The sequence below is a fragment of the Lytechinus pictus genome, chromosome 16 (genome assembly GCF_037042905.1).
Source record: "Lytechinus pictus isolate F3 Inbred chromosome 16, Lp3.0, whole genome shotgun sequence".
Taxonomy (NCBI): Eukaryota; Metazoa; Echinodermata; class Echinoidea; order Temnopleuroida; family Toxopneustidae; genus Lytechinus; species Lytechinus pictus.
In genome coordinates this window covers 20,788,166-20,812,295 of record NC_087260.1, presented here as the reverse complement: position 1 = coordinate 20,812,295, position 24,130 = coordinate 20,788,166, and the positions used below count along the sequence as shown (strand labels likewise).

The 24,130-nt window shown below is 35.4% G+C and overlaps 1 protein-coding gene across 1 annotated transcript in view; it reads right to left on the bottom strand.

The window, feature by feature from the left end:
* The window catches only part of LOC129278677 (rho guanine nucleotide exchange factor 7-like), a 43,218-nt gene that overhangs the window by 5,615 nt on the left and 13,473 nt on the right, over positions 1 to 24,130 (bottom strand). The window contains exons 6-13 of the mRNA XM_064110948.1: positions 22,128 to 22,266; positions 21,174 to 21,233; positions 20,228 to 20,308; positions 19,424 to 19,570; positions 18,864 to 19,100; positions 16,782 to 17,028; positions 10,750 to 10,884; positions 7,081 to 7,174 (exon numbers count right to left, since the gene is read on the bottom strand). Coding sequence (XP_063967018.1) covers positions 7,081 to 7,174; positions 10,750 to 10,884; positions 16,782 to 17,028; positions 18,864 to 19,100; positions 19,424 to 19,570; positions 20,228 to 20,308; positions 21,174 to 21,233; positions 22,128 to 22,266 — 1,140 coding nt within the window. The remainder of the gene's footprint in view (positions 1 to 7,080; positions 7,175 to 10,749; positions 10,885 to 16,781; positions 17,029 to 18,863; positions 19,101 to 19,423; positions 19,571 to 20,227; positions 20,309 to 21,173; positions 21,234 to 22,127; positions 22,267 to 24,130) is intronic.

Genomic DNA, 24,130 nt, shown 5'->3' with positions numbered 1-24,130 from the left:
AGAGGACGAAGAGAATGATATTGGTTTATTGCAGGCATCAATCCATTAGAAATGTTTTTAGAGGCCATGTTTTCACTAATTTGACACTAGCAATGATGCACAAACATGAATCCTGTTGCATTTTGTACAGACTTTTCAGTATAAAAAAACAAAAACAATTGTTTGTTGATGGTAATTTTTGCAGAGCATACTGTGCAGTTTAACAGTCATGCAAACAGGTAAACTCTGTAGCATGTTTCAAACAGAAGCCTACAACTGCAAGGCAGCATGATATGAATTTAAAGACAGATGATTTGGCAGTGTGAAACCGATTTCTGCACTCAGCAAAATCAGGTTATAAACTGCATCCCTTCAAATGTATTTTGAATTCATCGGTGTTCATACAAAATGCCTTCCACATTTCTTGTCTTTGCATGAACATTAAATTTTGAACTGTAACAGTAATGGTAATTAAACATCACGGATGAAACATTTCCAATTTCTTTTAAAAATCAGATTTAGATTTGAACTTTGTAGATTTCGATTTCAAGCTAAAAGATTTTGATGTAGTTTCAAAATTAAAAAACAAATCCTATTAAAGATTTAGTATAAATCCTGAGCCATTCAATGTTTGACTGGTCACCTTTTACAGCCACTCTGTATGTAGTTTTATTCCTTGAAATTTAAATTGAGCCTTTCTCAGCACATTATTTGTACATTTATAAGATTTCTCATTTTCTGTGAATGATACAATATATTGAACATAACAATATTTCACAACACAAGAAAATGAACAAGCTGAAATAATGAACAAGCGCAAACAGAACAAAATAAGAAGGGGGTGATTCTATTTGACAATGAATTTTAAACAGGTACAGAAAAGGAGTTTCAAACAAGGCATGTGTGCATTAGAAGAAAAAAAACATCGAGTGCAAAAGAAGATTAACACATGCAGATGCAATTTTATAATTTTTTAGTGAATGATGCAATTAGCACAGAAATTAATGTAACAATATGACATGAGACCAATACACAATGCAATATTGATAAATCTTTAATGATTTTTTTCGCTTTAAAACATAATCTCACAATACATGAACATAATTTACAAAGTAAAACTATAAAAAGTTTTATGCATTTGCATGCACTTTTCAAACGTACATATGTAATCAATTATTTATTCATGCTTTAAGTTATTCAATAAATATTCATTGTCTTGATTACTTGAGGAATCCATTTCATGATTTGTTGTTTATTATCATCCCGGTATCATGATAACCATCATCACCACCATCATTATGTTTTTGTTTTACAATGGGATTATTCAATATTTGTATGTAACTTTAAGTTTATGTTTTATAATAATATGTGATTAACTAATTAAAATCATTTATAATTCACTTGAAACATAACCACAATGCATCTCTTCTACATTCACAATGTTCAGGCCCTCTGAAACAGACAAAACCCCCATAATAATGAACTTGCCACTGCGATTGCAAAAAAAAAGGAATTTCCCAAAAATTGTCTGTGACAAATCCAAGAGGAAACTGACAATTCTACAATTGTTAGGAATAATTAGATGTGACATACCATAACTGTCAACTGTCCTTAAATGTAAAATTGGGCACTCCCCACCCTACTCCTCCACTCCACATCTATTTGCTCTTTATGCCATATGCTCTGGTATTGGTGAAATCCTAAATGGGGTGGGGGTAAGGGGGATATGCCCCCTCCCCGAGCTAATTTTGTGCACTCTGCCTCCCCTATTATAAGAAGACCCCCCCTGCCCTATTAATTTGTTGAAGTGATTATTCTTTGCTAGTCAGAAAAATTCAAATGAGATTGACCAAGTTTCTGCACCCCTTTGTTTAAAATATATCCTACATCTTCCCTTTGCATGCCAGTGAGCTCTGACGTTGTAAATGTTCACCACAGGAGGTGAGTATTCTATGAACCTCATTGGTTAGTAATACTAATTTGTTTTCCCCACCGATCTATCTTTCCAGAGATCATTTGCACTTATGGAAGTTTTTAATAATGCAGACAGGGCATGTATACATAGGAATAACTTCTGGCTCTGGCGAGAATATGGTTTTGAACACAAATTTGGAATGCACAAAATGTACATATACCCATGTTTTTTTTTCTTTTAATGTTGGGCATTTTCTTTTTCCGAAACATACTTTTCATAAATTATGCAAATCGTTTGATCTAAGAAACGTCAGAAAGTTTTTTTGAGAAACCAGCAGGATTCAAATCTATCAACCTCTACTCACCGGGCAACAACTCTATAATAGATATATATATAAGGCTATTCATATATTCTTTTCTATCTTGACTCATATGCTCACAATATTATTCAACTCCTTTGATGCTTTCATTCATATCTTGTACAGAAAATAAATATTGAGTTTTCATTGCTGTCAAACAAAGGAATAATCGAAGGACTTATAATCAAGAGAGAGCCAAAACAGCGGGACAAACAACAAGATTACTTGGACAGGTCAAAATAATCTGGCATGTATCTCTAAGGCAAGCATCATAAAGGTTAAAGACATCAGTTTGCAACTATGCCTTGAATGCTAGCCAATTAATGCCATAATTAAGAGGACAAATACAAATTGCTTTTGGGGAAACTTCCAAAATAAAACAAAATTAACCAGAAAATTTATAAATCAAATGTGGGTTATTTTGCATACATTTTAAGTACCAAGAAGTATAATGTATGTATTTATTCAAATTTTTACTTTATATCGCCCTTTATACTTGATTTACTCATTTATTCAATTTAACAAAATTTCACTTTTTAAAATGCCACTTTTTCATCTTTATGATCAATGATATCTTTATCATTCTATTGAGTGAGGGATTACATTATATCAGGAGTTAATTAGAGACCCTCCTCCATTTTCTACAAATTAAGATTAACACAAAGAAAGATAAGTGTCTAGCTCTCGCTTGAGGCATTCAAATCAAATAAGAATTATCAAAGTCCTTGAATTTCTATTTTAGACTTGAATTAAATCTAACCTTTTAGTCAATGTATCTTTGAATGTGATGTGTTTGATTAATTCTCAAAATTAAATGTTTAAAATTTCAAGTGAATTCAATACAAAATGGACGGATATAACAGTATGCATTGTGGTCAAATTTAGTGGACAAAAGTGGGCTCATTTCCAGCCTTTGTTAATTTTTTTTTGCAATTCATCTATCAATGTCAACATCATGTATCATGATTGTAAGCATCGAGCAGTTGTTCTTTGTGATTCAAATCATGCTTTTTCACTGTGTGTGAATGGTTGACAAAGAAAAAAAATTGATTGAAAAGTAAATTTCCTTTGTATATAAACGTTCCTATAGCCCCCTTGGTTGGCGGATGCAATATATGAAGTACCATTTACAATCAGTTCCAACTATGGATCAATTTCAAAATGAGTGTCTAAGAATGTATTGCTTGAAATTTCAAGAATTGACAAACGCAGTGTCTTCTGTACACAATTGCACTTTGAATGTTTTATTGATTTTTTTATAGTTTTCTAAAACAGACCCTTCACACCTTTCAAGAATCAAGAAATGTAAGTTACAATTTGTCATTGATCTCTATGACATCTTTGGTTCAGATTGGTCGAGATATGCTGTAACTATGGTACCTGTATTCAAATGTCAACTTCACAGTGACGACAGCCTTAATGGAACAGAACTTTGAATAAATGCAGGCAAATAATAAGAGTGAAATGCTTGATTTTTAACTGGTCTGAATGGCAACTATTCAGTAACGATAACAATTCAATGAAACAGTACTCTGATACACATGCAATCAAACTGCACAAGATGTACATCACATGATGCAAGAGCTAGCAACGTGAAACAAAAACAATCAAATTTATAGATAGGATCCTAACGATCGATGCACAAAATAATTATATTTATTATGAACATTTTATTTTGTTGAAATGCAAGAGAATGCATGCATGTTAACTGCGAACGCTTGCAAGTGCACAAAGACAATAAGACAATTCAGCACAATAAGCCAAGATACTGGGTGTCATCAAGTCGACTTGAAGAGGATAAGACTAAAAGACAAAAAAATCATATAAATATAACCACCTGTATTCATGATGGTGTAAAAGTTTAAATCATAATTTAAATCTGTGATTGAACAATGGGTAGTAAAATTACCCCAAATATGTTTAATTTATCAGTAATTTGTTGCTTAATCTGTCAAAAAATGTCAGAGGATGAGCATGAGATACTTTTCCTGAACATCAACCTTGATGAACCAGAATCCAATAAATAAAATACCAACAAATGGAACATCTTTTGCATTCCATATTTTGGCCTTTCTTCTGACACCGACATGATAAGATTTTAACTAAATAGTACACCATAATGAATATTATGGGCGAAGGGAATTAATTTAACACGGACATGCTCTCTATGTCTACAGTACATTAACACAGAATTAACGAAACAGCAGGCAGAGGAGGATACAAAATGCACTTCTCGGGGGTGCCACTTTTTAATTTGTAAAACATTGAAATCATATACATGTAGCATGGCCTTCAGGTGCAGATCCCCCTTGATTACCGAAGTCTGCAATTCGCATAGGCTTTTACAGAGATCGTGCGTTTCCGGGAAGCAAAGAGTTAAGAGGTATCTCTAATTTCTCTATAGCCAAGAATATATGTAAAAATGTGACTTATTTTCCTTTCTGAAAGTGGCATCCCTAAGTCCTTCACTGGGTGAGCAGAGGGAAAACGGGCGAGGGATTCTGGGAGGGAGGCATACAACGATCCAAGCAAAGCCTTACCCAAGAAAGGGAGGGGGCGCTATACTCTAAGCACCCCGTTCAACGCACTCAGCCCCCCACTCAGCTTATAGGCCGTCATTTTTTTCATCTGATGGATGGGCCAAAGTTTCTGGGGTCTATGTGTCACGTCAAACCATACCGCATGATAATAGGGCAGAGTTTTACAGGTGGGGTGGGGGGTGATTTTCAATGGGGGAGGGGGTGTCGCAAATAGGGAGGGACAAATGGCATGGTTTTGTTCCAGTGATGTGGGTGGGGGAGGGGCGGGGCACGGTGCAGAAGAGAATGACAGAAAGCCAAAAGGGGGGAAAGAGATACATGTAAATTGGTTAATTGAACATACAGTACATTAGACGATACACTGAATAAATGATCTAAGCAATGTATGTATGGTCTTAAGATTATTCTACTGAATCAAGTACAGGACTGAGAAAATACATTTCAGACTTTCACACTACAATCTACCAGACTGGTTTGGTTAGAACACTAATAGAAGATGGCGCTAAGTGAATGTGATACACTACTCAAAACATCATCATCCTGTACCGTACATGAGCAATGATTTAAACAATTATTTCATATGAACTATTTCAATGAAGTGTAAATTACGAGAATCTATGAGACTCTGCACAACTGTTAAAGCTACATGTACCATTACAGGAAGAAATTTCTTTGTAAAAAATTTGTGGACGATTTGTGCTAATTACTGCAACATAAGCATTCTCTGCCTTTATTTCAAAAGTGGCATATTAAATTAGAAGCTATTATAATGCCAAAAGTTGCATTTTCACACACGTAGCATAGAAAAAAAAAAAAGGATTTTTTTTCAGCAATATGGGATGTATAGCTTTCCATTGTTTGTTAGTTAAGCATTTATGCAACAGCTGAGGTTAAAAACGATTAATAAAGCAATGATAGACTTTACTGGGGAGGGTGTTACAAACTGCATGTTTACAAAAACAAAACAACAATCATATTTGTCCTTGTTTCTAGTCATTTTCATAATACATTGATAAAAAAAAAAAAAAATTACTCAATATACAACCAGGAAGTGGACCTCTCATCTCCCTGGTACAACTCTCTTGGACATTTCTGCTTACTTTTTCCCCATAATAATCATTGATAATTATAAACTGAAAATTTGGAAAAATAAATAAGGCACTAAATGTGACTTTTACCGGAATGCATTTAAGAAAAGTTCCAGCCTTGTCACAAAGCATGTAACAATTTATTTTGCACTTATGAAATAAATTCATTTTAAATCTTGTCTTTTTTTTTCAAAACATGAAATACGTCTTTTTTCTCCAAATAATAAAATGTAAAATTTCAACAACACATTTTAAAGGATTACATAATTTTAAGATGAAATGATTTATTTTCATTGAAAATGAATACATTATACAAGAACAAAAACACAAATACCATATGATCTGAAATATGTGCATGATAGGGGGTACACAAATAAATGATTAAAAAAGAAATGATAATAAGACAGAAAGTGAGACTAGTAATAGCCACCAAATCTACTACACAAAGGAGGTAATATAAATGCTTTAGAATATATTGGTGCATTATGAATTCGAATGTGAAAAATGCTAAAGCTACATGTAAATGAAAGGTATCAAATTGCATATCAGGAAGTTTAAAAATGGGTCATATGTTCTTCACAAATAAATGAAAATTAAATGAAATACGGAGGAAATATGACTGAAGAAAATGTGAGGGGGGTGGAAGAGACATAATAGTCGAATGGGTGTATGACAGGGATGAATCAAGTGTGTACAATTACAATACAAATTTATAAAATCAAAATTGACTTTCACTTCTACGGTACTTGGATATTAAGGAAATTGTTAAAAAACAAACTTATCAAGAGGGAGAGGATTAAAAAAGAATTGGCCAGTATTAAAATGAGGAAGATATATACAACAAAAAAGCAATTTTGAGACTTTTTCACATGATACTTGTTTTGTTGTGAAATTAATCAACAGTATCAAAATAAACATTAATGATATGAGAAATGGAAGAAAAAAGTGGAATGATGATTGCTGACCGACCTTTTGCTAAAAATAAGGGCGAATACGATTTTAAAATGCCATAGATGGTTTAGATTTTGAAGCAGATCAGAAAATCAAAATTTGTGTGCATTATTTGTTTTATTTTTTTTGGTGGGGGAGGGAATGTCTATAACTTATAAAGATTATAAAAAATGGAAAGAGGTATAACATGAAGTGAAGATTTCAATGACAAAAAAAAGAGAGAGAGAGAGAGAGAGAGGAGGGACTCACTTTTCTTCTACTACCGTCTCGGTACCTTTTGTCTCTTCCACTATTATCTTCTCATCCTCGGCCAGAAACACGTGAGGCGCCGCCTCCAAGGGAACTATTGCCATGTAACAGGGTATGGTGGAGAAGAGAAAATTGACAAATAAAAATTGAAAATAAATTGAAAAAAAAAATGATAAACAAAAACTGAAGGGGAGGAGTTGGTGGAAGGGTAGTGGGGAGTGTTAGAATTGATTTTCTGTTTAAATAGAGGAGAGACGTGTTCAAAAGAATCTTTCAAATAGTGTCTTCTAATACCCTTCTCTTTGCTACCTAACAATGGGTAAATCAGATTAATATCTTCAAAGAAGTTGATATATTTAGGGGGAGGAATCAAACCTACAACCCCACCCTGTTTTGAATTCATGTCTATACTTGAATAATCGAATAAACCTCCTGCCATCATCAATAAATAATAAAAGAATGCCTTGAACGATTTATGAAGAAAAGATGAAAGACAAAAAGTGATTCTGATATTTTCCCATGATTCCACCAAATGAATAAATATCACACAGCTTTATATGCAGGCCTTTTCATAATAATTCCATACACCTTTTGATTTTGAGTAATGAAATACAAAAGCAGCAATCTTGTTTTACGTTCTTCCGTAAAATTAAGCAAAATACATTTTTCCACATTAATTTCCTCAACCGAAGACATCTAAAAACAATCATTATTGTCAAATACATCAGACAATTAAATATGCAAATATACAGATAAGGAAGCTTAGCAATATGAGAGCCACTCTGAAATTTTCCCATTATTTCACCAAATGAATGATCATCATAAAGCTTCATATGCAAGCCTATACATCTCTTTATTATTACCATTCTTTGCTCTTCCCCATAAAATACAAAAACATTATTCTTCTGTATCTAAGCCTCCACTGAAAAGGAGTTTTTTAAACCTATCATTTTCCAGTAATCAACATCTATACACAAGTTCTGCAATTCGTATGTTCTTTTCTAAATTTGTCAAGAATACAGAAGATAGATGGGAAGGAAATGATTAAACCATGACATAAAACAAAAACATAAAATGAGAGCAAAAGGCCAAACTGGCTCAGACATGTACATGATTATGTCAACAGAGGGGGTAGTTTATTAAGGTTCAGGCACGGGGAAAGAAAAAGCAGGGAGTTATTGGGTTAAGCAGAGGTCAATAGATAAGGAAGAAAAGATCTGGGCCCCGTGACACAAGGTTAGTGATTAATCGTATGCTTGATTTTCACGATTGATTGTACATTGTAGTCAATGCAATCAATCGTAGAAAATTGTTCTACAATGATTGCTAAGCTTTGTGTTACGAACCCCTGGATCCTGCAACAATAAGGTTAGCGACTGATTGTAAGGCAGATTTTATGATTCATTGCATCACTATTCATATGCAATCAATTGCACAAATCAACTACGCGATCGATCACTATGCTTCGTGTTACTGGAGCCTGAAGAGCATTTCAAGAAGCACCTTGTCAATGGATTCTAACAAGAAATTTGCTCTCAGCCAATGAGATGCAAGGATTTCAGTAGCTTATAACATGTGTTGGTGACAAATCACCGATGCAGTGCTTCATGGAACATACTAATGGTTACTGGTGTTTGCACAGGGAGGTAATGCAGTTAAGCAGGGGAAGGAAATGTTAATGATTTCATGTCCAATTGCTTTCTCCTTCATGCCACTAGAGCTGTTTAACAAAAAATAAAAAACAACCTTTTTCACCGAAACATTCATTTCAGGACTAACCACATGGCGAGCTGTGGGCCTCCTCCACATTAAGGATAACAATGCCATTGAGCAATGACCTTAATGAAAATTTTACTGAATGACGACTTGTCCATGAACACAACCTTGAAATGGTGACCAGGTGGGTCTTTCATAAAGCTGTTCATAAGTTAAGAGCAACTTTAAGAACGACTGGTGATCCTTTCTTGTGCTACATGGTGTACACCAAAATGTTCATTGGCGATGGTTTAGCGCGTAAGAAAGGATCACCAGTCGTTCTTAAAGTCGCTCTTAACTTACGAATAGCTTTATGAAACGGCCCCCTGGAAGTACTACCCCCCCCCCCCTGCAACAAAAGAAACTATTGGTAGGATGTAAACAACACCAAAGACTCAAATTGAAAAAAAAAAGTTTTAAAGTTTTCATGCACAATATAAACCCATTGACTGATTCTGTTATTCTCATAAACTAGCATAGATGTAGCTGATGCCGGCCTTAAGGGACTCGGAACTCCTGACCATGACTAATCCCTGGTATCAACTAGCCAACTGTTTTCTTCTTAATTTACACACTTGCATCCCTGACATTAGATTTTTGATCAAATACCAAAAAAAATATATATAGTTTGCTCCCTTCTTGCAATAATTCAAACAAACTGAAATGATTTGTAGCTCTAGACAGCCATGCACTCTAGATTCTTCCTACTTTTCTTGACAACTCTCAAGGGGCAGAACTGTCACCAGGAACTTTTAAATGGTAATCAGGAAATCACAGCCACCTTGGCATGGGGGTTCAGGGGATGGAAACTACTTCGTTTTTAAATATTAAGAATTTCAATTTCACATTTCTTTGTTTGTCAATGAGGAAACTAGTGCCGGTCAGGCAGTTTTGATTTGCAATGAGTGCTGGTCAAATTTTTGAGCCGTGAACAATTCTGACCTGCACCGACCACCATAGCGATAAACACTGGTCAGGGGATACTAAGTTAGTAACGGTTGGCTGGAGCTAGGTTGGTAGCATTTCTGGAGCTTGTGCCCATGCAATAGGAGTCAATTGTCAATTATATCTTATCATATTCAAAAGACATAGATAGAATTTCAGTAGCATTGGTCATCTGACCACTTTTCTTCGTTCTGATTTGCTGGATAATACAAGTGTCTATGGTAAAATGACAGATAAAACATCCCACAAATCCAATGTGAAACACTACCCAAGGGTGTTTTTTGGGGGGAAGTTTCATCAATCTTTAAACAAAAACAAAAAAATCTGCAAAGTCCTCCAACCCAATTCGAAGACCATGCAAATGAATAGCAGCATTGAAACTAATCTGAAGAAATTCAGGTAAGTCACTGGGTATAAAAATATTAACCCCAAAATATGGGAATTATCTAATACGCTTAAGATTTGTACAGGGAGCACTCGGTTCCCAATGCAATGGGTTAAGCTACAAAAATTAAACATTAATTTCAATTTCACTAGAATCTAGGATTGATGAAACACTGCTACCCTAGAACCTAAATCAACATTTTGCACTAGATCTTTGACCAAAAGGAACCTGGTGAAAAATGGTCACTTTTTGACTAAACAACACCTAAAATTTCCAAGGCCCAAATTCTTAGTTTGTGCTTTAATATAGTAATGTGCTCTGGAAAAAAGTAGTCTTGTCCTATCAATATCTTAATTAATGATCTGAAATATGCACTTCAATTCTCATTGGCTAATCGTGGTCCAATTATATACACAAGAAGTCAATGAACATCGCAGCGACATCTCCGTACCCTGCGGACATATCCCACGAAACACAGAGGGAGGTCCCAGCCCAACCTCCATCCTAACCTAATATATTCAAAGGAACAAGACAGAAGCATAGGTCGGGCCACCAAAAGGCAAAGATAGAAGTCAAGGCATTACCTGAGTTGCTGGCATTACGGGAGCCGGCGCTTGTGCAGTAGGCCTCTATCACTTTCAGTATTCTGTTATCCTCCTCTAAAACTTGACTGTCTAGTTTCTGGATGATTGCTGATTCAAGGTTCTTGTCTCCTTTCCCTTCAAGTACAGATAGATATGAAGAACAGAGATTCATGACAGATGAAATAATAATTGTACATTTATAATTTCAATATGTATAAATACTCAACTGCGCTTTACAATAATGTCTGTCATTATTATTATTACCCTGGCTATAGCCGTGCTGCCTAAAGGCGCTCTGGCATTCACTCATATTTAAGCCCACCCAAAGTGAAACATAAAATGTGGCCACTGAACTCATGTGGCTACTACGGCAGGTGTAACTGTATATGGGCAATTCCATGTACATGTAAGAAAAGTGGTCCAATAATTTCATATTTCTATCTTAGTACTGGTCAAATATTCTGTCCAGTTTCTGAATAATAAAAGCTAACTCAATGCTCTTGCCACCTTTTCCTTTATGTGTAAATATTGAGGAAGAAAATGCAATCATAGCTTCGTCCTCAGTTCGTACACAACCAGTACGTCTACTAAGCATTTGGTCTAATTGCAATTTAGCCAATTTACAATTACTTATTTTCTAATTCAAGCTATACCCATTTCATCAAATACCCACTTGGTCTTAGTCCATTTGGTTAGATGAACTATTTATGATTTGACAATGTACAAAATAATAAGCAGACAAAGTGGAAATTAGACCAACTGGCTGGGTATTAGACCAAATGACAAGGAGACTAAGTGGGTATGAGGCCAAGTGCAGTTAAGATCAAGCAGCAATTCTCGCCATCGACAATAACCAAACGCTCCCAGATGTAGCTCTTGTTGTTTAATTGTGTGACCCAGCAACTTTCGTTAGCTAGAAGGTGACAATAGTATATACAGCAAGGGGGATAACACAAGGGGCAAGTTTTACCATGTTTCCTCCTCGAAGTGTAAGAAGAGATTGAGAACGCGGTGTGAAAGTGGATGCGACTAAACTAGCGCTAGCTGGACCAGAAGTTGTTGGGTTACATATCACTGAATAAGAAGCAGAAATTCTAGTTCACTGCACAAAGTGAAAAGCACATTCACACTGTGCGCTACATCCAGGAACTTGTGGTAATTGCCGATAGCGAGAATTAAAATGATAGTAGACCATCGCCCTGTTGCATAAAAGTTACCATTATATAAACAAAAAAAGGAGGTCCCCCCTTAAACAAACATCCATAATTTCCGAACCAATGCAAGTTTTTAATATATTTTTACATGAGCGTGTAGGTTATTTTATAAGCTACCCTCTGAGTAAATGTTATGGACGTATGTTATGTCATGCTTCCGTGAGCACCGCCAGAAGGCAAAATTGTCACTTTTCAAAAGTCACAAGCCAAATATCATGACTTTGATTCCACGTTATTGGAACGAATTCCACATTCTCATCATGAAAATAGTCAGAAGGCTTGTAAAAGGTACTTTCGAAAAGACGATACAAGTTTTTTGGCTAAATTTCACGGTTGAATAAACACAAGTTAAAATTTGCTATAATTGGATTTTTTACACATTTCTATTGATAAAATGATCGAATAAAATGACATTTATTTTTGGGAAGAGTATCTTAAACAATATTCATCGTTTCACATTCATCGTTTCACGGATCAATGAACATTTAATGAAAACAAAAAATACGAATTTCAAATATCATAGGCAAGTATTGTTTCATTTTGGTAACTGAAATGATCTTTTCTCAACTTTTTTCGTTATGTTCATGACCAATTAACGTGCTTCTATGATTCAAATGCGTTTAATTAAACATTCACGCTTGAATGAACATGTGGAATGTGATTAGCTCTTTTTTACGTTATTGGAAAAAATGCAATTGCTAACTATGGATATCTGTCACAAACCTCCTTGCATAGTTCATTTGATTTGATTTTTATGAAAATCCCGATGTCTAATGCTTCAGTGAGCACACAATATTCGAAAATTATGCAAATGAGAAGAAAGTTTAAGGCCTTGGGCCCACTCTGTGCCGTATCGAATGATTATTTTGGTGGGCGCGCCTTTTAGATAGTGTTAATCTGAAACCATGTGCGAAGTATCATGAAAAAATTGTTCTCAGAAGCAACAAAAACCGTCCATGAAACAAACCCTCATTTCATTTTTGTTAAAATTTTGACTTCCCCTCTCATAGACATTGTGTACACTATGGGTGCATATGTTTAAGAATAAGTGACCCCTTATTCAATATGGTGGAACTTTTTTTCAAGGCTGTCTTATGGGCAGAATTCTGTGCAAAAACGAAATCGATATGTTTATTTATGGATGAGTGAGCATGCATAGAAGTGGGAAAAGGGGCATTTTTAATGTCACAGACTCATTTTGAGGGGTAATAAAGTAGTGCTGTAGCCGAACATGGCACTTCCGAACCGAACACTAAGACTTGGTTCGGAAGTTCGGCAAAAAACAAACAAACGGCTTTCAGCTAATAAATTTATAAGTTTATACCCTTTCTAATCATTAAATTTGCGCATTCTCTAATCTTCTTTGCAATTTTATGTTGGAAGTATGCGCTCATTTTGCGGTTACTAGATTTTGTTTTCATTTTCATGTTGACATTGTGGTTTTCACGGCCCTGATTAAGAAAGGAGATCCGAAGAATGATGTTGCGCGAGCTTGCGCTATAATCATTTTACTGGCTTTCATCATCTCTAGCTCTGTGGCCGAATCGCCGAAGAATTGCATGGTAAAGAAAACCAAAACTGTACGAGTGTTCATTATTTAAATCTAATTATCTAAATGTCGTTGCTTTTTAGGTGGCGAACAAGATTCTTATTTGAAAATCTTCAAAGTAGTTTGAATGAACGAGCTCAATAAACTGAAGGTGAAAGATGAAGTACCATTAATATTACGATTTACGATACGAAGTGATTAAGATCGTAACTCGTGTATTGCCATTGCTTTTACAGAATATGTTGTTTTATTGCAAACTGGGTTGAGAGTAGAAACTTCAGAATTCGTCCTTGTCTCGTTAACTCATTCCATTGCTGATATTAACGTTTTTCAGCGCACTTTCATGCTGTGTTCGGATTTTCATCACTGGAGTTGTGTTATATTTCAAATAATAAACATGTCAATATGTTGTACTTTATATCTTATTCTTATCTCAATTCTCTTAAATATGTCTCTTGACAGAGCTGATAGAAGTCACAGTAAATGGTAGCAACAAACATTTCAAGGCATGCTGAACAATTCACTGTGGCTTCTCGGATCATGACTATTATGATTTAATAGAAAGAAGAATGATTATCAATAGGGGAGAGACTGCGATGAGCGTGTATGATTTGTCAATGAATGGAACTAGAGTTAGGAATCAAGAAATATGGAAGAGGGCCGAGGGGGAGAGAGTTGGTGAGAGTGAGAGGTAGATGAAGCAGGACAGAGGGGGAGATGGTGAAACCAGCAATGAAAAAAAAAATAATTGGTGGTTGTACGGTGAGATCATGAGAATGATTAAGAAAGGAATGACGAATGAGAATCCCCCCCCCCAAAAAAAAATAATAATAATAATAGAAATGAAAATAAAAAATAAAAATAATGAAATTGACGTAAAATAGAAATCAAAATTGAAAAAAAAAATAGAGATAAAAAAAGAATTTGAGGAAAAAGAAATATTGGCCCTGAGTGCTTGTGAATTGTGATGGATTAAATTAAAATTAAAAATAACATGAAATAAAGTTGTGATCAATTTAACCAATCAGTTGCAAATAGTGAGTTTATTATCCCTATGGGGTGTAGTGAGAAAGACGAGAAACTAAAAGAAGGCACAAATGAAGACAATTATGGTTGTGTTTGCAAATCTGATTTATTTATTTGAACATAAATTTCTTAGAAAATAGTCGGACCATAAGTATGCAGTCAGTGCCCAAACATTAACAATCAGATGAAAAAAAAATCAAACACTCATGAATGATTATAGCATATAGCATGATCCCTTTCCCCTCGTTGAAAAGTTGAATGAAGATAAAGCCATGCGGAAATATTCATCTCTTGGGGGAAAATGACCCCCAATCTTTTTTTTCTTTTCTTATCAACTTCTCAAATTAACCATAAACAATGCGATGATCACTCTACTCCCCCTGTCCCATTACAGTTGTAAAACTTTGCATCCCACTTGGTCTGTACGTTCATGGTCGAATGAAATCTGACCAATGAAATCATTGAAATCTCGGCACTTGCTCTTCAATCGGTGAGCTGAGTTTCTCGAGCAGACAATGCACGTGGCTGTATGTACCGATGCGACAATCAGCGACATGCGATTGGTGGTTTAGTTTACCTATCGAGCCAATTAGCGAAAGGCACATTACATAAACACGCTTTCTTCGACAAGCCCCTGGCCCTACTATGCCTACAGTTCAGTGCACTGGCGCTGGCCGCCTCGTATGTGATGCAATGGCCAATCACGTTTGGCCGGACTGTATATAAATATTCATGAGCTCAGAGTCCCGCACTGCATGGGCTGGCCTAGCTGGTACTGTACTGTACTGGTATATGGTGTGTGCGAGCGTAGTTTATTTGGCAAGTATCCAAAGAGTGGTCCAGGCATGGAGAACAAGGAAGAGTCTCCTTGGTAGAACTGTGAGTTACCCAATAAATCTGTCATCAGATAATCAAATTCGAGATAACTGTTGATTCGTTGAGCGCTATAACTTTCATGTCAACAAGATAGAGATAAAATGGTTTGATGTGACAGAGGGCACGCGAGCACATGCAGTCAATCAAGTACAAATTGTCTACCGGTACGCTACCTGAATGAACTATAGCTTTATCATTACCGAACCCCGAACCAATGTTCAGCAAATTTCTGCCGAACCTAACCGAACCGAACCCAAACATGGCGCCTGACTTGCAGCACTATAATAAAGTGAATAATGGGGGCAAATTCGGTTTCAAATGTGACTTAATTGCCGTTGTTTTTATCATCCAACAGTTTTATCACCACATACTTTCCAATTTTTTTTACTTTTTCATGGTTGAGCGAGCACATTCGAAAACTTGGGAATGAATACTCTTTATACTGCATAAATGTATTCTTCCCTAACAATTTCTCAGGATCAGTTGAATTTATGGTAATGGACAAATCAGTGGTGGATCCAGATTTTTTAAATGGGGAGGGGCGGAGTAATTGGGGGAGCCACCAACATTTACCAATTTTAACATGTTTTAACAAGTTGCAGGGGATACTGCCATAAACCCATATGATGATACGTCACAAAACATTTTGCTTACTCAACCATAAACATACGATATCAACATTTTGTGTGAAGTGGCTAAATGATTGATAGTAAAACAGGATTAACACCATAAAATTCACCTAAAAACAACCTTTGCCCAGATTCGTATTTACACAATCTGAAAAACGACTCTTGTGACTTTCAAAAATTTTCATTTTTAATTCAATCTTTGATTACTCATGCATGACTCAACCGATCAATCTCATTTTCCCCAGGAGTTGCTTAATGAGTGTGGAAAACCACCTACGAAATATCATATTTCAAAATTATTCCGTTCAAAAGTTACAGCAATTTGATTTAGGGGGGACTTACTTTTTTTGTTGTGTATAGTAACTTCGCCATGCAATGGTAACTTGCCTGGAATCCCTGATTGTGATTGGCTGTTGATCATCGTTACCATAGTAGTTACCATTAGATAACTTTTTTGCAACAGGGCCCATATGGCCAGTATTTACAACAGAGGTTTCAATTGTACCATGGCATAACACCATGGACTATGCAGACTTGTGTATATACATGTAATTAGGCTTATTTCATCACGTACTCTAAGGAAAGTCCTATCATAAATGCGTGCTTTTGGTGAAGGGTGCCTTATCGAAGGGTGATAATACAAGAAATCTGCATAAACCACAGATTTGTACCACGAAAGAAATGAAACTTCTTTTGAGAATTGAATTATTGTGTTGTGAATGAGAGAGACTTCCTCACCTTTCTTTTTACTGGACTGAAGCATACGCCTCTTGCCCTTGGGGCTCTTTCCACTACCCTCCTTGCGTGCCCAGATCGTCATTGGGTTGATGGGTGGGGCAGGACGCAGGCAGGTGATGACGTTGCCGTGCCTCATTGCCATGGGGACGGGGGAGGCAAGGTCGCGGCAATTTGCTAGGATGGGACTGTTGGACGTGATGTGGTTGGATTCCGGGAGAGATGTTGGTGCCCCAGCTTTTCCTGCAGTCTGTGGATAAATGGAGAACAAAACATTGCAGGTACTATTGACATTTATATAGATTCAAAAGAAGTCCAGTACAACTGCTGACCATCAATATGAATATATTTGGAAATGATTACTAGTTGCTACTGTACCTTATGCAATCCTCATTCATATTGGGCTACCATTAATAGACCTTTGTATCGTCTTTTTTGAAAACCATGGTCTGTGCTACAAATTTTGTGACCTAGGCAAACTGTAACCCATCCGAAATCAGTTCAGGCTAGGTTATTGCCAAAGGGGACTGAGATTGCTTCCATAATTCCACATTTGGATGTGATCCAAGTTTAGTTTGGGTGAAAAAATCTTGGACAGGTTAGAGCTGCATTAAAGGGGAATCCAACCTTGGTTACAAAATATTGTGTGAATGAGGAGAAAAAAGAAATAAAGTAGAATGGTGAAAGTATGGAAGAAATTGGATAAGCAATTAGAAAGTAATGGCAATTTTTCAAAGTGAGATCCCTTAGACTACATAAATTTCAAATTGGCAACTGGGTAAGTAAATTATGACAAGTGGTAGGAACAACTTCCCCCATAGGCTATTTACTGCATTGGGACAGAAATCAAAGTAGAACAAGGTAGCATATCAATGAAAGAAAAATATAATATGAAATAAACTTTTGGAAAAAAATGGCATTTTAGCAAATTCATGTAATGGAGAAAATGGAAGGCTAGTTCTTGCTTTACATCGCTACAACATCACCAATGCTGCCAATTTGAAGTCTCCATAGGGATAGTGATCAGCAATTCTTACACCTTTTAAAGTACAAGTCCACCCCAACAAAAAGAGAAAAATCCCACAAGCATAACACTGAAAATTTCATCAAAATCTGATGTAAAATAAGAAAGTTATGACATTTTAAAGTTTCGCTTAATTTCATAAAATAGTTATATGCACATCCAGGTCGGTATGCAAATGAGGGAACTGATGACATCACTCACTCGCTATTTCTTTTGTATTTTATTATGTGAAATATGAAATATTCTTATTTTCTCCTCATTGTCCTGTGAAACAAAGTTGTATTTGAACATGTGGAATAACCATTGTTTAACATTTTATGGTTCAGTCAAGTTGGTCCTTACTGTCAAATCTGTAAAAATTGAAATATTGTACAATTCAAACAATAAAAACAAAAGAAATAGTGAGTGAGGGACATCATCGATTCTCTCTTTTGCATGTGACTAAATTGTGCATATAACTATTTTGTGAAAAATAAGCGAAACTTTAAAATGTCATAACTTTCTTATTTTACAGCCGATTTTGATTAAATTTTCAGCATTATGCTTGTCTGATTTTTCTCTATTTATTTAAATCAACATTTTTCTTAGGTGGACTTGTCCTTTAACAATTCATTACTTTCTTACTGTTTGTCTGATAGTGTTCGAACTTTCATCTATCTTCTTGTCTGCATTTTGTTTTTCCTGTAAAAATATTTTTTAAGTTGCGTTGAATTCCCCTTTGAAATCCGTCTTCATTCTAGGACTTGTTTGAGGGATGAAAGAAAATGTAAGAGGGACCAGGGCCCCGCCTAACAAAGAGTTGCGATTGATCTGATCAATTGTAACTATGGATGGCCAGCAACGTCAACATATAAAATGCATGTTTGTTCAAAAAAAATTCTATATATGATGCATATTTATTAATTCGTCGATTTTCTAGACAATTTGGTGTGTTCTCCTTTGTTTAGAAAGGACATTTTGCAAATTTCCTGTAGAAAGCTATGACACTGTTGGATTTCCATAGAGATACGATTAATTGGATCAATCGTATCTCTTTGTAAGACGGGGCCCTGGATACACACCTGTGAAGGAGGAACAGGAGGGGGTGACCCAGACATTGCAGGAGACGGCGTTGAGTTCGTCTGCGGAACTCTTGAGGGCGCCACTTCGATGGCGTCAAACAGCTGCTCTCGATCCAGGACAGACGGACAGGTGATCTTGGTCTTGTCAAGACCGGGTGCATTCATCTCAAAGGCTCCCTGCTCCTTCTCCGTGTCCGGTAACCTGTTGACCCGCACCGATGTGACGGGATACCTTCCCTGTAATGTGGACATTCATATCAATTCAAAGTTTATTCAATTCAATACAGAAATTCAGCTGAGTAATTGAAGCCTACTTTCACACTGAACACCTTTCAGAGGCCCACCTGTATTGAATCATGAACATGATTCTTTTTGAAGGGGGAATGAAGCAAACAAGTAGGAACCCATTTTCATATTAGGCATTTAAATTGAACAATCTGGAGCACAATTTGGTTTGAATTTTTTTGAAATTTGTGAAAATTTGTTAGCCTCTTCCCCCAGCCCACCGGGAAGAGCTCCGCTACCCTACGAGTAGGCCACTGTACAATATTGTATCTTACCAAGAAGATAAAGCCATTCATTCCTGGTGTTGGAGACAGCATGATGAGACATTGATGGAAGACAAGGAAGAACCTTTCACATTTGGCTCCATCGATGTAAACGGCACCCTGTGTCATCTCTATCACCTCACCTAAGTGATGAATTTCCTGGACAGATGATAAGATAATGAGAGCAGCATTATAGCTAAAGAGGACAGCAGTGGTTGGCCCAACCGGCACAGATTTCTGACCACCACTCATCATGAAAAACACTGCTTCCGTCCACCACTAATGAATTTCAAATGAAAAGTGTTTCAAAACCAAATCCTTGCAAAGAGGGATTACACTTGGGTTCATTTCCATCTTTAATCTTGTTTTATTTGCATAATTTACAAATGAATACCCTCTAGCGATTATTTCAGTCCGCAATAATGAACCTATTTAGTATTCTTATATTTGATTACTATTAGTTTATTTTCAAAGATTTGCTAATGTCAGATTGTTGTTACATTGACGTTCCTTCACTTTTGGCTTTAAGACCACTAACTCGGCCTGAAAAAAAACCTCTGTAATGCTGTGAAATAGCGACCACCACTAAAATGGGCCTAGCTGGAACACTGGATAAGATAATCTGAGTTACAGTGCCAAGGGGATTTTCACTTCACTTGTACAAAGATCCTACCACATCCTTATCATTTCGTTGTTTCAAATGCCTGCAAGATTAAAGCCAATTTACCATGGCAACTTTAGAAAGTGTGAGCTCAGGACCTATATACTACTCCTGGATGATGTCAGATAACATAATTAATTGAATGTTGTACATACTTCTCCTTCCCAGCCTTGGATAGGACCAGTAAAGATATCAAGTTCAATCTCCTTCCGTTTCCTCATTGCTTGGCAATATGTCTGTACATGAGAGAAGAGACACAGAGAGAAGGAGAAAGAGTGGGAGAGATGAGGGAGAAAATGAAAGAGATAAGAAAGACAGACAGAAAGGCATGAAGAGACAGATAGAGACAGAGAGAAAGGGGGAATTGACAGAGTTAGAGCCTTATTTACACATGCAAGTATATAAATAACAACATTTTTTATCATGAACAAAAATTGGTAGTCCTTCTATATTGAAATGATGAATATTGCCCATGATTATTATAATACTCCACAAATTTTTATGAAATTTATTATTATTTCTTCTTCCATATCCAACATTACACAAACATAATTCAATTTCAATAAAAGCACAAATATAATCGTTTTGCAAAAAATAATATACATTTTTTTAAAACTAAGAAACCTTGATTTAGACCAAGGAATCAAATGTTAAAAATGAAATCAACTGCTATAAGAAGATAGGCTTGTAATGCCTTCTCTCTGTCACAAAAATACTGCATTATCTGAAATATGTTACAAAATCAAATCTTACAAATATAAAAGTTGAACACCAGCACAGTGATGTAAGTAATCCTCACCCCCTACCCCCAAAGAGATACAGTGGTGCAAAATAGTTTTTTTTAAATGTGCCACTTCACGCTGAGTGTTGAACGTAGACAACAACATCACAATGTCCGGCGAGCCCAGAGAAACAAACTTTATTGAATGTACAAGTAATATTCTATCACCTAACTTCACAATTAAACATCTAAAAAGATGGCAGAACTTGAACACTTCTAAATATGTTCATTTTGTGGGGGGTTCACTAACTTTTTAGCACCACTGTATTTGACTGCTGGTACTGTTTAGCTGAGACTGAGACAGAGCTAAATATACTCACAGCAATTTCTTTATAGACTGAGATGGCTGTTGACATATCAATTTTATCTGGATGACCAGCCTAAATAGAAAGAAAAAAAATAAGCAAGTGAAAAGAAAATGAGAACAGGGGGCCGTTTCATAAAGCTGTTTGTAAGAGCGACTTTAAGAACGACTGGTGAACCTTTCATACGCGCTTAACCATCACCAATGAATATATCATTTACCACAAGAAAGTATCACCAGTCGTTCTTAAAGTCGCTCTTAACTTACAAAAGCTTTATGAAACACCCACCAGGTGGGTGTCTTATAAGGCTCTTAGTTATGAATGATGTTCCACACGACTGGGATCCTTTCTTGTGCTAAATGATATACCCAAACTTTGTAGTGGTGTTTATTTAACTCCAAAGAAAGGATCACCAGTTATTTGTAAAGTCGCTAATAACTTACAAACAGCTTTAATGAAGCATCTACCAGGGCCCCGTTGCATAGAAGTTATGGTAACTTTGCCATCCAATGGTAACTATGGTACCATGGTAACATTGATCACCAACCAATCAAAATAAAAAATTCCAGACAAGTTACCATAATGGTAACTTTTATGCAACAGGGCACGGGTATTTATGTTTCTTCTTATCGTTGGTTGTTTTATAATGAGCCTCTTTTAACAATGCAGAACTTTAAGAAATTTGAGATATTGGAAAACTGTCTCTTCATTTAAATTTAAATCTCATAGCTTTTTAAGAAAAATATTGAAATTATTTTAATTTGTATTTTCCAAAATATTTATTAATGTCTCACATTTATATAAAAATTTATGAGAATAATCAGAAATAAAATGTAAGGAAAATATTTCACTATATTAGAATAGATTTTACGAATAAATAGCAAATTGAAAGTGTAACATGTAAAATGTCTAGTTTACTTCATAGACTACAACATTCCAATACAAAAGGTTGTAATATAAAATTCTTACCGGTAAATGTCTCTCAAGTTCTTTGAGGACTGCGGTGTACTTTTCCATCTTTCTGAAAGGGCTGCTTAGTCCCGTCGTTAAAAACATGATCCCGGGGCTGGGGGCACCTTTAATTTCCATAAATCTACTTAGTTCATCACTAAAAAGAATTTACATAGAGACAAACAGAAATATTTGTTAACTCATAATCTTTCATGCAGTGCCCATAGGGACTGGGTATTATGAAGCTCAAGATGAATGATATAAGAGAAAAAAAAATCAACTTTATGACCTACCCATGAATATAAAATTATGTTTATATTACAACCTTGTCTGATCATACAGGCTTGATTTTTATTACCACTCTTTCTTTTTTCATTCGTTTTTTGGGGGAGGGGTTCCGGGTATCTTCAAGTTATTTTTCATATCATGCAATTTATCATCACTATGTGTAAATCTTAGGGGAAAAAATAATAATCATGCTCTACCGGGATGACATAGACAATATAAAGAATGTTAAATATCATCATAATCTTACGCTCAATATGACTGAAATATAGATATCAACAACAACAAAAACAAAAATAGGAAAATAAATTTCACATCATATGATTGGACCAGGGAGGAGGGGAAATGAATGAGGAATATAACCCCCCCCCCAAAAAAAAAAGGACTTCATACACCTTTTTTGAAACTCTAGAAGTTAATACTTTTCAAGATGTTCTAAAAAAACACTTCTTCAATAAAATAGCCAAACATATGCCTCAATGTTCAATTTTTTTTTTCTTTACCAGAACTTTGTTCCTCCTAAGCAAAAATGGTTTACATCAATGATATTAACTCAAAATAAAATAATCAATGCAGGGTTTGATTACTGTTAATTTGCAAATGGCAGATTAGAATTTGACTTCCGGGTATCAACAGCTCAAGAAAATTTGATCCAGAGACTTTGAAAATGTCATATCAAACATTAGATCTTGAATACGACATATGCCTCAACAAATATTGATCCATACTGTGTAATATTTACTTTTAATAGACTTTAAATTGTAGTCAGCAAATGATTGATCATGATGAATGATTAATCTTCACAAGACTAAAGATCTCTTGACAATCAATCATTCATGAATGGTTTGAATATTAACAAATATACATTTATACAGATCATTTCAAAAGATGATTTACTTATTTGACTTTTAATCAATGTCTGTATTATGAATATACAAAGCAAATATGAATTTATCAAATTTACATTACATTTTAGTATGTTAGCACATACCTGTACCACAGAAATTCTTTTGCACATGCAGTGGAAAATAGATTGTGCATACAGCAAGCTATGAGAGGAGATTAGATTATTTACACTTAAAGTCTGCTCTATTTTTCGACAAGATGACATTGTATTTGATTGCACTTTATTTCCTATTGAAAGTACCATCAGATGCACTAGGAAAGGCCTGAATGTACTTATTAAATGATTAAAACAACTTTACATGTTTGTTTTGTTTGGGTTTTTTTTTTCAAATAGTGCTTGCCTCCCATTCTTTCCAGCATTACGCAAAGTAAATAAAATCTTGTTGACAAAATATAATGCACATATTTTCCATATACACTGTGTACAATAAAAGGCAAATACACCACAACCAGTCAACTGGACATATCTGAGAAAAATCTGACAATCACTACACTGTGGGTGTATTATCATTATCACAAAACAGTAATGTAAACATCCTAACTGATATGCAAATTAGGAAGCTAAGGATGTCACACAGCAGCTTATTTCTTTGTATTTTATCAAATCGTGGTTAAGGGTTAAAATGCTAATCTTTCTGTAACAAAACCCAAGACTTCTACACGATCCTTGCTACTGTATTCTTTCCCATGGTAACAGGAAGGTTTTTATTGAAAGGACTTGTCAGACGTTAAATTTGACTAGTCTTGTTTTATCCAAAAGTTAACATAGGAACTCAGCTTCTCAGCCAATCAAAATTGAGGAAAGTAGTCAGATGAAATGGTGATGAAAC